The following is a 12927-nucleotide window of genomic DNA, read 5'->3' as shown; positions in this document are numbered from 1 at the left end:
ACACACACACACACACACAGACACACACACACACACACACACACATTTACTTCAGCAAGCAAGCTTCTGCAGACATGCTCACAACCACAGACCCACAAGCCACACACACACACACACACACACACACACACACACACACACACACACACACACACACACATAGGCACACACGCACACACATGCACACAAGATAGATTTGCTATGCCTACCACCCACAAGGTGAACACTCAGACATAAACACACACACACACACACGTAGTAGATACATTCATGCTCCTTCAGAATCGAACACCCACATACATAAACATCTGTACCACAGACACACAAAGAGACACAAACACCCCACCACATACACACAAACATATATGTATTTCCTAGTACATGCAAAGTCATACTGACTTGCTCACAATTATGGAACCACACACACACACACACACACACACACACACACACACACACACACACACACAAAAACACATTTGTTTCTACAAGCAAAGTCATACTGAGTTGCTCATAATTATGGAACCACACACACACACACACACTCACACACAGACACACACACACACACACACACACACACACACACACACACACACACACACATAAACACACCCAAACACATACATGCCATTAGAGACAGTTTTGTTGTACTTATCTCCCACAGGGTGAAAACTTACACACACACACACACACACACACACACACACACACACACACACACACACAGGTTGAAACAAATACACACAAATGTGCAGACAGTGTAATAAATTTTATGTTATCTTTTGTTCTGATATTTTTTATACACATGTAGTAGACACATTCATGCTCCTTCAGACTCAAACACCCACACAGATAAACATATGTACCACAGACACACACAGAGACACAACCCCCACAGACACACACACACACACACACACACACACACACACACACACACACACACACACACACAAACATATATGTATTTGCTTGTGCAAGCAAAGTCGTACTGACTTGTTCACAATTATGGAACACCACACACACACACACACACACACACACACACACACACACACACACACAAAACACACACAAAACACACACATAAACACACCCACACACATACATGCCATTAGAGACAGTTTTGCTGTACTTATCTCCTACAGGGTGAAGACTCACACTCACACACACACACACACACACACACACACACACACACACACACACACACGTAGAAACAAATACACACAAATGTGCACACAGTGTAATGAGCTTTATGTTATCTTTTGTTCTGATATTTTTTATACCTGCAGCTTTTAATTCAGGTTAATATCATCATTGTCTGCAGACCTGTCAAGTTCTCCATTTTTGGTTTGGCTTTACTATACGTTCTGTTAAACCTGAAAATGAAAAGCCATCATTATTGCATAATGGGTACTCATAGGCTTTCAGTTGTATTTTGACTTGTTTTTTGAACTTCTACATACATTGTATATGACTGCACACTGGCAATGAATGGTACCCAGGTAAGCATCCCATCCAAAGTGTGAGATGAATACTTGTAATTCCTGTAGCTATAAAAAATAAACTGTGACTGCCAAAGAACTAGAGCTAATATTGAAACTCATCGTAGAGACATTAAAGCATTTAACCCATTTTTCCCAGATGTGGGTGGTTGTGCCCCCTGCACCCTTATTACTTAGATAAACTAACTCCAAGATAGTTGTGTCTCCCACTAAGTACTACATATACATCGAGATGTGGGACGTGCAGACAGTGCAATAGTATTTATACTAAGAACACAATCATATTGGGAAATGAGAATAGCACTAGAATTTACCCGGCTAAGGGTAATTGTAAGTCTAGGATGTTAGTATACATCGCCTTATGCACAGTCTGCCCATCTTTTTATGTGGGCAAGACTGAAAGACATTTTAGACAACGGATATATTCCCATTTATATTGTATAAAAAAACAAGATACCAAGAACGCACTAGCTAGGCACGTCATAACTGAAGGGAATGAACATGTATTTGAATTCGCCATTTTAGAGATAGTTAAAAATAACCCTAGAGGTGGTAATATAAAAAACTTTCTAGCTTTTAGAGAGTTATATTTGCAAATTCTAACGGATGCCAATAAAAAACCTGGCATTAATGATTATTTTACCATCAAGCCCCTCTTGATGTTGAACATTAATTGAACAACAGTATTTACAATTGTGCATATTTCTTTTTGCTACAGTACCTGTACAGTTTTATAGTATTAATTGAATTGTATTCAATATTATATGTAATTATTTTAAATATTTACTTTTAGATAATACAGTTACTAAACTGAATGTACTTGTTGTTTAAGAATTCATTAATTGGTATTTCATATGTATGATACTATTTTTATAAATGTTTTTATGGTTTATGACTTTAAATAAGGTATTTCAGTATTTTGGCGCGCTTTGTCATTTAAAACAAGGTGGAATCAGCTGTTTTAACCGTTCTGAAGAAGCTAGCTTAGACTAGTGAAAGCGCTTAACGTTTGAAACTGCTGCATTTTTATATTAAATATATTTGTGGATTCAGCTCTTCCGGTGGATTTATTTTGCTAACTTTTTGTTCTGTGGTTCGTAAAACTGGTGTGGAATATTTTGAGAGTATATCGGTGTTGTTCCACACGGGAGGTACGTTGTTCTCCCACTAAGGGGAATACTTCACAGAACAGCAACCTTGGGCTTTATATAGATATATCTAGTTATCTATAACTATATATGTCTATATAGATTGATAAATCTGTATATCTATATGGATAATATATATATATATATATATATATATATATATATATATATATATATATATATATATATACAGATAGATAGATATAGATAAATACATGTGTGTGTGCATGTTTGCAGTTTTAGTTTTACTGTTCCAAAGATTGCAGGTACACGCTTCAAAACTTCAACAGGACCCTGCATGGGTGCATATTTTTGTCCTGACTCTACTAGCAATCCTATTGCTGACTAGTTAGTGAATGTGTTGTTGAATTAAATTGCAAATTTTAACCAGGAGTTATACTTTTTGAATCTATGAGACACAAAATTCTCTACTAAACAAAAGAAAAAATACTTGTAATGGTATTATTCAACAATTCGTTAACACATAACATGAAATCCACTATAACTGGCACAAAGCATGGGGTTAGTATGGTTGCCTTTGCGGTGCTTGAGTCCCAGCTTCAGTTCTTTACTAGGGTACTTTTGGGGTGGAGTTTGTAGGATTGTGTCAAGTTACAGGGGTTTTCACTCAGGTTTCCATTTTCCATTCACAGTCCAAAAGAATGGTGGAGGTTACCAGTGTTAAACAGACTAAATGTCTGCATGCATGTGCACGTGTAAATTCTAATGAACTGATATCTCATAGAAGCTAATTCATGCCAATTATTTGTTAGGATAGGCTCATTACCTCTATAACCCTAAAGTGGATAAAACGTGGTGGTGCAATGGTGCAGTGGTTAGTGTTGTCACCTCACAGCAAGAAGTTCTCCGGTTTGATTCTCAGCTGGGGAGTGGAGTCTGCATGCCCTCCATGAGTTTGTGTAGGTTTCCTGTGGGTGCTCCAGTTTCCTCCCACATTCCTAAGACATGCGTCTGGAGTGTTTCTCCCCCCGTCTCAGCTGAAAAAAGTCTCTGACTCAGTCGGACTTTCACAGTCAACAGTTATTAAATAAAATACAATAAATAAATGAGTACAAAGACATCAGTGGCTGGAAATGCATGATTACCACTATCATACTCAGTCTGTGTAGATTCATTAAAGAACATTACCGCAAGTCAGTTAAATTTGAAATCACCACCTATGAGTAAATGAATGGCTTAGGTACAGCTTTCAGATCAACATCTCAGTGGTCAGGAAATCTGACCTTTACAGCTATGAATACTTTCTTGTACTAAAAGTACCTGACGCTATCCTGGTGACTCACTTCCCTGATTGGTTCATGCCACGTATGATTTACGTGGCTTTGATGAGTACAGCAACAAATTAGTGTTATTGGATGACTTTGTAATTCTCATTCCCTCTACTCTTGTGATAGTCTTGCATCCCTCACCACAGCACATTTTTTTATCCTTATTGTTACTTATTGCTACTTTAATTGCCTCCCCTTCCAGTCCCCATTGCCAAACAGAGCTCACTTCTGCAATGACTTAAAGAGAACTTAGCATTCTGGTCAGACGGTGATTATAATGTGATATATTTGTTACAAAAATTGCACTGATGAAAAACTTTGCAAAGTCATGACCAAAAACACTTCAATGTTTCTGTTTACAATATATGTGATGAGCTTCAGTCCGGCAGTAGATGAAAGGGTATATTTTACAAGACAGGGTGAAACATGTGGTCCAAGAATTGAATAGCCATAAATATTATAGGCAGTGCAGTGAACACATTCTGTTTATTGCAGAGTTCTGTTTCAGCAAGGTCATTGCTTTTTGATGTGACTGTAAAACTATCTTCCTTTTCAGCAGAAAATGATGACACTGCCTGATAATAAAAAAGTATTACAGTACAAGTAAGAGCACTCACCCTTCTCTGACTTCTTTGCTTGTCTGTCTCTTGCAGCTGATGTACCGCATCCCATAGTTTTAGTCTGAAGCAATCATACTCCCTCCAGGATATTATTGGAAATAAATCCTTCCCAACATGTTGTCACACTAAGCATCTTCTTCCATCGAATCTACAAAAATGTTGAATCCTTTGCTGATCCCAGAAATCGGTGATTGCAAGTTACTGCAGATGAGAAAAGGGAACACACACATACTTGATTGCTTTTACATAATTTCTAAAATATAATGCCCTAGATTCAACCTGTCATTGTTATAGCATCATGTGTCCTGAAAACTGATCCCACCCTTAACCTTGGAGCATACAATGGATCAGGTCACTGTACGGAATACCTCACCAGCTGCTTCATGTTGGTGTATAATCACTAACGCATGTCTGCCTCAGCACAAGCAAAGCTGCTTAAATGCAAATAGTAAAGGATTCTGCTGGACATAATGTAGTAGGCTGACCTGTTTCACTGAAGAAGACACATGCAGCTGGCTTTCACCACAGAGGTTTATTTTAGTATACTTTCTCTCTGAAACATTATGAATTTATGTGTAAAACACACAGGGGTGACACAATGGTCTGTCAATGAAGTGTCTTCTAAAATGCTTTCTTGTAAGAAGCTGTAGTGTGTGTGTACTGCAGGTTAACAAGCAGAACACAATACTTCTCAAGGATTTCACCTCCCAAAAACATGCTGCTTGAAGGGCTATACTAACTGCCTCTCAATTACTAAGGTAACAACAAATAAATAAAAAAGTAGATAACTAGATAGGTAGACAGGCCTTGGAGCATCCCCATGCTAGCTTCAAAAACATTTATAACAGAATAATAAAAAGACATTTTATGAACGTATTACGGGATACGGTGTGAAAAAAAACATGGGAATCCCAGCACAAACACAGAGAAGAGTTCATTTTTGACTGAAAAAGTGTCACTCCTTTTCATTAGCAAAATATTTTGAAGTGGAATGCAACTGAATGAAGGTACCCATGAATTGTTCAATGCTATCAAACATCTGTGCAAACAGCAAAATTTCTAAAACATGTCATCCACAATTTCTGTTTTATATATGTGTCAACCAATACTGAATGCTCTTTAAATATATCATTGAATTCAGTACCTATTTTTCATGAAAAAGTTCACAGTTATTAGTTATAGGAAGGGAGGCAGTGCTCCCTTCACACTGAGTGCGTGTCTGAAGCTGGAATACGATAGCTGCTTCAAGGAAACATTTCCTTTCATTCAAGAAAGCAAACCTCCTTTTTCTTGCCTATCCCAAGATTAATTTTATATATCAGCCCAAAGACACATGATTTACACATCTACTTCTTACAGCATATCAACCATAATGTTGATTTTCTACACTAATAGTTCACTACCAAACAAAACAGAATTCATAAAAAAATGGTTAAAACCACAGCAATTTTAATATATTATACACTACAGTTTTCTAGGCAAGATTTAATTTGATGTAATATTTTGAACCAGTCATTTTATGCTTCTGTATGATGGACTAGTGTCCCATCCAGGATTAATTCCTTGCTTTGTAAATGCTAAGAGATAGGATAAGTTCCACCTCCTTCCATGACTCTGAATAAAGTAAAGTGAGTATCAGAATGAATTGAAGTTTATATTTCATGTTCTCATAATATATATATATATATATATATATATATATATATATATATATATATATATATACTTACACTGTTAAATATGCATTCAGTTACCAAAGTTATAAAAAGTTGGCTGTAGCCAGTCTTAAGTTACAGTTGATTGCATTCAACAATATCTGATTAAGCAAAGTGGACACAGTATGTTACTGTGTGTATAGATGATGAGCTGTTATTTTGCTTTTGGAAGATATGGAGAGATAGCCTACTCGATGACTGGAGGATGTATAACCCAATTCATGAAACACAGAGGCTGTGTGAAAATGCAATAAAAGCCAAATATATGTATCTCTTCAATAAAATAAAGTATGCAGTATTCACAGAGCTGAGCATGCAAGGACATTTTATTTTGTTTTCTATTTTCTATTTTTTTCAGGGTGACCTAGGAGCACTGCTTGGCCAAGCCAAGTGACTTGCTCAGAGTCACACAGTAGGCAAATGGAAGTGGAAGGAATCACATTTTTATACCAGTGGCTACAGGAAGCAGTTGTCAACCACTTATACTTAATCCTCTGGGGTAACTGTCATGGAAATGAGGTAGATGAGACTATTTACCAACAAAAAGTTTGCTGACATCTACAACCAGATGCTGACAAATCAAAAAAAATTCTTGTGGAGAGGGCAAGATCTCTTTACCCCTACCTCAGAACACATTGTTCTAGCTCCAAGATTATTTGGACATTGACAAAAACTTCTGACCCCAGTAACCTTAGTTAAAAACATATTTCAGTACACATAGCATTTTTCTATTACATTGGCATCACTATACTTAATAATCGAAAATTATATGCCATCAAGTTACCATACTACAATGGCAGTTAAATATCTAATGGATACATGCTCCCAAGATTCTTAGTTTTGGGACTGCTGGAAATTTGAAAGCTTGAAAATAAAGTATTTGGGAAGTACATTTAAACTATTTTCAAAATATTGCACTCATCTGCCTTTTAAATTACTTTGTGTGTTGTGTTTGCTCTTTATCCAATGATTAAACTATTCATTTCAGGCACTTTTATAGTCTACTATCAGTGCTAGACCTACGCTTTCTGAGTGGGCCCTCATTTTATTGCATTGTTACTAGCTCTGTTCTGAATTTATTTCCTATCCACTCATCCTATTCCTTATGTGTTTTAAAACTTGAAGGGTTTTGAGCTGCTTGCCCCTACTGCATATATGCATTGGAAGCACCACACAGTTTCATGTACTGTATAGCTGGTCATAGAAGGTCCTCCCAGTCTTATCCCCTCTACTCATCTTACTGGTTACTGACAGAAGAAACTGAGAAGGCCCTTCCTTAGACTATTAGTGTACTCTGAAATTGCTTCATAATGTGTGTGTTTGTTCCTTACTGCTGGCTTGTCTCCTTGTGAATCATCTTGCAGTTAGTTGCTTAATTTGTTTCTGATACCTCTTCACTTTTGGCTAACTAAAGTATATTTTTACATTAAGAAGATTGTGACTGCAATTCTAGTGGGAGTAGAAATGTAGTATACCAAACTGGTGTGACATGGAGTATTGTCTGTTTGAGCTGGAAAACACACATGGAGGTTTAAAGTGAGAATTACCTGTTTTAAGTATTTTTGATTTGTTTCTCATACCTTTTCACTTTTGGCTATCTAAAGTGTGTTTTTACACTAAGAAGACCATGGAGGTAATTCAATAAAGTCTACATGGAGCTATTCTCCATTTAGGCATAGTGGCACGGCCCAAACACAGAGTTCAGAGGCGGTGCGATCCAGTAAACAAGGCTGGGGGCGTGCACGAGCCTCCTAGCACTATACTGCCACGGATGTGATCGCAGAATGTAAATTACCTCATTTGCTGGCTAAAACCATGCAAATGAGGTGATTTTACTGATCCAGGAAGCAGACAGGCATCGGTCTAGGAGCATGTCTGCAGTAAGAATGTATGCGGGAAGTAACTATGTACCGGGCTGCAAAAAAATAAATAAATAAAACTGGTCTGTGACATCTAAAAGTAAAGCATGTATTCGGTGCATTAGGCATGTAAAACTGATGCAAAATGTAAAAATCAAAAGGGTTTTTTTTTTGGCACATATGCCATGTTTAAGCAGTGCGCAGTGGCTTGCAAACATGTAATCTTGCAAAGAATAAAATTAAAATTGTAAAAGGGGAATATTAAAGGTAAAATGAATTTCCCCATTATACTGGCCAGCATGCTGATCCATACAATGGCAGGTTATAGTGGTTGCTAAGGACGTGGGCTCTCATGTAGTGCTGTAACTAGAGCATATGCAGTTAGATGTATGCAAAGGACCTAAGTTTACTGAATAGCAAAATGGGGCACCGTGTCCACAGGTACCTAAATGTGTAGGGACTACAACACAGTGTTGTAGGCAGAAGAGGCAGCTGACATGAAAAGGGGAGTGTGTCATGGTTTATGTAAGCACACTGGAGCTCAGTCGCTTCTGTCTGCACTCAGCTAAGCACAGCTAAGTAGGGGTGTGTGTGTCTGAGACTGCTGAGTTGTGCTTAGCTGGTTAGAGAAATGCTGAGCATGCTCATGTACAGGGAAGGGCCCTTTCTGCTAAGCAATGTTTACACTAGCTCCACGTGTTTGTGCAGAGCACCTCGGGACTTAAAAACTGGAGGAAATTTGAAACAAATAAATAAAAGGAAATAGCAGACAAAAGGCAATCAACTATAAATGACTAATAAGGCCTCTGCCACTCACAGTGGGCCCTTCAAACCCCTCAGTAATGTAGCTGGCAGGTGGAATATATCATAGTCAGCCAATTACACTAGCTCCATCTGCAGCACACCAGTATAAAGTATGCAGACACCCTTCAATCTGATTTCCACATACTCTGCACCGTTGGAGTACACACTTGGGAATTTTAACTGACAACATGATAGAGGCTGCTGCTGCTTTGCTACATCTCTACATGCTACAGACTGAGGATGGTGATGAGGATAATGCTGACAACCAGCCCAGACTGAGGAGGAGAAGAGTGTTCAGACCCAGGGTAATCTTTCAGGGGCTACATGAGCTGGAGAGAGTAGAGCACTACAGGGTGGACAGGGACATACTACAGCAACTCACCAAGCTCTGTCGACCTTACCTCAGACCCAGAGTTAACAGAGGGGAACCATCTCAGTGGAAACAAAGGTATGCGTAGCCTTAAGAATACCAGATACAGGTACATTCCAAAGACCTATTCGGGGCATCATGGGGATCTCACAGGCATCCGCATGCAGGGTACTCTACCAGTTCCTGGATGTCATGCTAAAACATGCCAGTGAGTACATTTATTTCCCCAACATGCCTGAGGAGAGGACCACCAATATGGGTCTCTTCCACCATGTAGCACACTATCCAGAGGTAATGGGTCCCATAGACTGCACTCATGTGCACATCAAAGCACCACCCTGTGAGGAGGGTAGATTCTACGATAACCACAAGGGCTTTCACTACATCAACTGCCAGGTCATGTGCAATGCCCAGGGCATTATCAATGTGTGTGCTGGCAACCCTGGCAGTTATAATGACTCCCACATCTGGCACACCTCACAGCTGTACCAGGCATTTGCCAAGGGGCATCCCTTACAGCCATCTAGTAGGGGATGTTGGTTATGCACTGGAACTATGGATGATGATACCCATCAGAAATGCGCACACACCCACTGAAGAATGCCATAATGAGGTGCACGCACAAATTTGGAACATCATAGAGCATGTATTTGGGATGCTCAAGTCACAGTTCCGCTGCCTTGACATATCTGGTGGAGCGCTGCAGTACTCTTCAGCCACATGTGCACACATGTTCATAGTATCTGCCATGCTACACAATATGATCCTGTGGAAACAGCTGCGACAGGAACATCACAGGGAAGAGGGACACAGCCCCCCACCATTGCCAAGGTCACCACAGGCACAGGGGGACTTGGAGGACAAACACCCTCAGCCTGTCCCTATAGGCAGACATAGGCATTCCCAGTACACCCTGGCCTTGGCAAAGAGGTAATGAATAGCACATACACTGACATCCCAGGGGACCAGGGGCCCAGGGACTGACACCTCACTCTGAATTGCACACACAGTAAAAGGTATGCCACACATATCACACTACCTGTACCTTACCATGTATAGGTTGTGTACTGCATGCATCCAATAGAGTCAGCCCTGAAGCACTGTCCTCCCAACTGCTGCAGGCACAAGGTAAGTCACTCTTCTTAACAACAAATGAATAGAGTAGTAGACTGTAGTAGCATATCCATGGTATTGCTGCATGTATGCAAGGGAAGGGGATGAGCTACTGGGATAGCAGCAAACTGACAGCTATGTGGGAAAACAAAAAATGTCCGCCAAATACTGGCTGCACCATAATATGCAGTAGTCCCAAGGTGCCAAAACTCCCTGCAGTATATGTGGGGGACTAAGAAACTGCGGGGTCATAGGTCACATGCATGCATGTCAATGTTGGAGTCCTATAAACACCTCTCAGCCTCTCACAACAAGTCATCTGTACAAAGCCATGAAAAAATGTGTGACAAAGGCCCACAAATAGGAACAGTTATGAAATATTGCTCTGACAAACTTAGACAGTGATATTCGAACAGGTCTTGCTGTTGCATGAAGTTTCTGAAGGGTAAGAAGTCTGAAGCTCAAATGTCTGTCATTACTTTCTAACTCCAATCTGTAATGATATGCCAGTATTTTCCAAGAGAACCACAATACTGTGCTAAATGGACCCAAAATATGAAGCAAACATCTGGACAGCCTGTAGTAATTTGTACAGTTGAGAGGTATGCCCCCTCCCCAACACAACCTGTGTTCCCATAGAAATGCATTAACATTTAGGTTTGTAGGGTAATAGCAGCAGACCACACATTCCCATGGCTGTCCCAATCAACCTGCTAACTTGTTCCATGTCCACAATATGCAGGGGTCAATGTGCTATGTCTGTGCATGGTTAATACTCTCAGGACGTTGACAGCACTTACTGTTGGCTGTTGTGGCTTAGTGGTCTAAGTACAGTACTGTGGTTGACAGGGTCTGTGGTTCCACCATTATTTGCCACACAACCACAATATTATGAAAAATGGGCCCAAGTTATGAGCTAAACATCTACATAGTCTGTGAAGATGTATACACTTGAGATGTATGCCCTCCTCCCTTCAAAACACCTGTGTTCACATAGAACTGCAGTAACATTTATGTCTGTAAGGTGATAGCAGCAGGCCACACATTGCCAGGGCTGTCACAATCAACTTGATAACTTGTTCCATTTCTGCAATATGCAGGGGTCAATGTGCTATGTATCTTTGTGGTTAGTAGTGTCAGCAAATAGACACCAGTGACCCATACCTCTCAATCTCTCAGTGCAATAAATCTGGACAAAGACTGGCAAAATGGGGGAACAAAGGACCAAACACAGGGACACATTTTAAATATTACTCTTATAAGCTTAGAAAGTTGCTTGAGTAACAGTATTTGTTTTAACATACATTTTCTGAAGGATATGAAGTCTAAAACTCAAATGTGTGTCATTATTTAGTGACTTAAATCCTCAGATCATCCCAGTAATTTGTCATTAAAAACACAGATTTTATGAGGGACATACCAAAATATGAGCCAAAAATCTGGACATTCTGTGAAAATCTGTATAGTTGAGAGGTGGTGGCTGTTGTGGCTTAGTGGTATAAGTACAGTATTGTAGTTGTCAGGGTCTATGGTTCAAGACTGGCTGTGGCAACTATTTTGCATATCAGCGACACCTACAGTAGGAGGTCTACACACTGGCCAGAACACAATATTTGTTACTCAGGAAAGCTGGAAAATGGAGAGACAGGGGGCCACACATATGGATAGACCACACGTCTGAGTAACCTATACAGTGCCTACTACAACAGCAGATTGTAACAAGTCAGTCAAGTGCCAGGATATAAAGGCTGCCATGTCACTGTGTCAGTACTGACAACAACTAAGTGGGCACCATCCATACCCATGGAATGATAGGGTGTCACAGAATGTCCAGACACATACCTCATATATCAGTTCTGCATGTCATAACATTGTATTTGCCTAGCAAACTATTGGCAAACCAGTAAATGTTGATGTGAAAACAGTAATGACAGACAGTAGAGATGCAGATGTTATCCTCAAAAGTAATTGCAAGCCAATACAAAACCATTCCACCAACTGTGTATGCTTGGAAGAGCAATATTAAGAGCCTGCCCCCCATGTCTAGGCCTGTGTTTGACTGCTATAAATGGGCCTGTCCAGATGTCCGCCTGTCAGGGGCGGCTCGTGCTATTGGACTGCAGGACTGCAGCATTCCCAGCTGTACAGCACCCCAGCTGTAAAAAAGTAAAATAAACAAAAAAGAAAATAAAAAACACAAGTCCCTGAACATCACACATGCACAGTATTCAGACTGCTGGTGAACCAGTCTGGAGCAGGCACACAGAATCCAGAATGTCTCCATCAGCATCCAGACTCACAACTGCATGGAAAGGACTTTGCTTTGGCTCATGGCTTTACTCAGCACAGAAAGGGATGCACAGCAGTGTGTGTGTGTGTGTGTGTGTGTGTGTGTAATGCTCCAGTTGCTACATGGTGGTGGGTAGAGAATAAGGCTTGAGCCCTGTACCTCGGGGCTAAGTGGCAAGAGCCTGAATTCCCTACCCACCACCATTTAT

General features: G+C 40.0%; 1 protein-coding gene across 2 annotated transcripts in view; it reads right to left on the bottom strand.

The window, feature by feature from the left end:
• The window catches only part of PPEF1 (protein phosphatase with EF-hand domain 1), an 829637-nt gene that overhangs the window by 597335 nt on the left and 219375 nt on the right, over nucleotides 1-12927 (bottom strand). For both annotated transcript variants that reach the window (XM_044073062.1, XM_044073063.1), the window contains exon 2: nucleotides 4566-4769. In XM_044073062.1, coding sequence (XP_043928997.1) covers nucleotides 4566-4620 — 55 coding nt within the window. In that variant the 5' untranslated portion in view covers nucleotides 4621-4769. The remainder of the gene's footprint in view (nucleotides 1-4565; nucleotides 4770-12927) is intronic.

This window comes from Protopterus annectens, chromosome 5.part1 (assembly GCF_019279795.1).
Source record: "Protopterus annectens isolate FY-2018-M chromosome 5.part1, PAN1.0, whole genome shotgun sequence".
NCBI lineage: Eukaryota > Metazoa > Chordata > Ceratodontiformes > Protopteridae > Protopterus > Protopterus annectens.
This window is presented reverse-complemented; position numbering and strand designations above follow the sequence as displayed.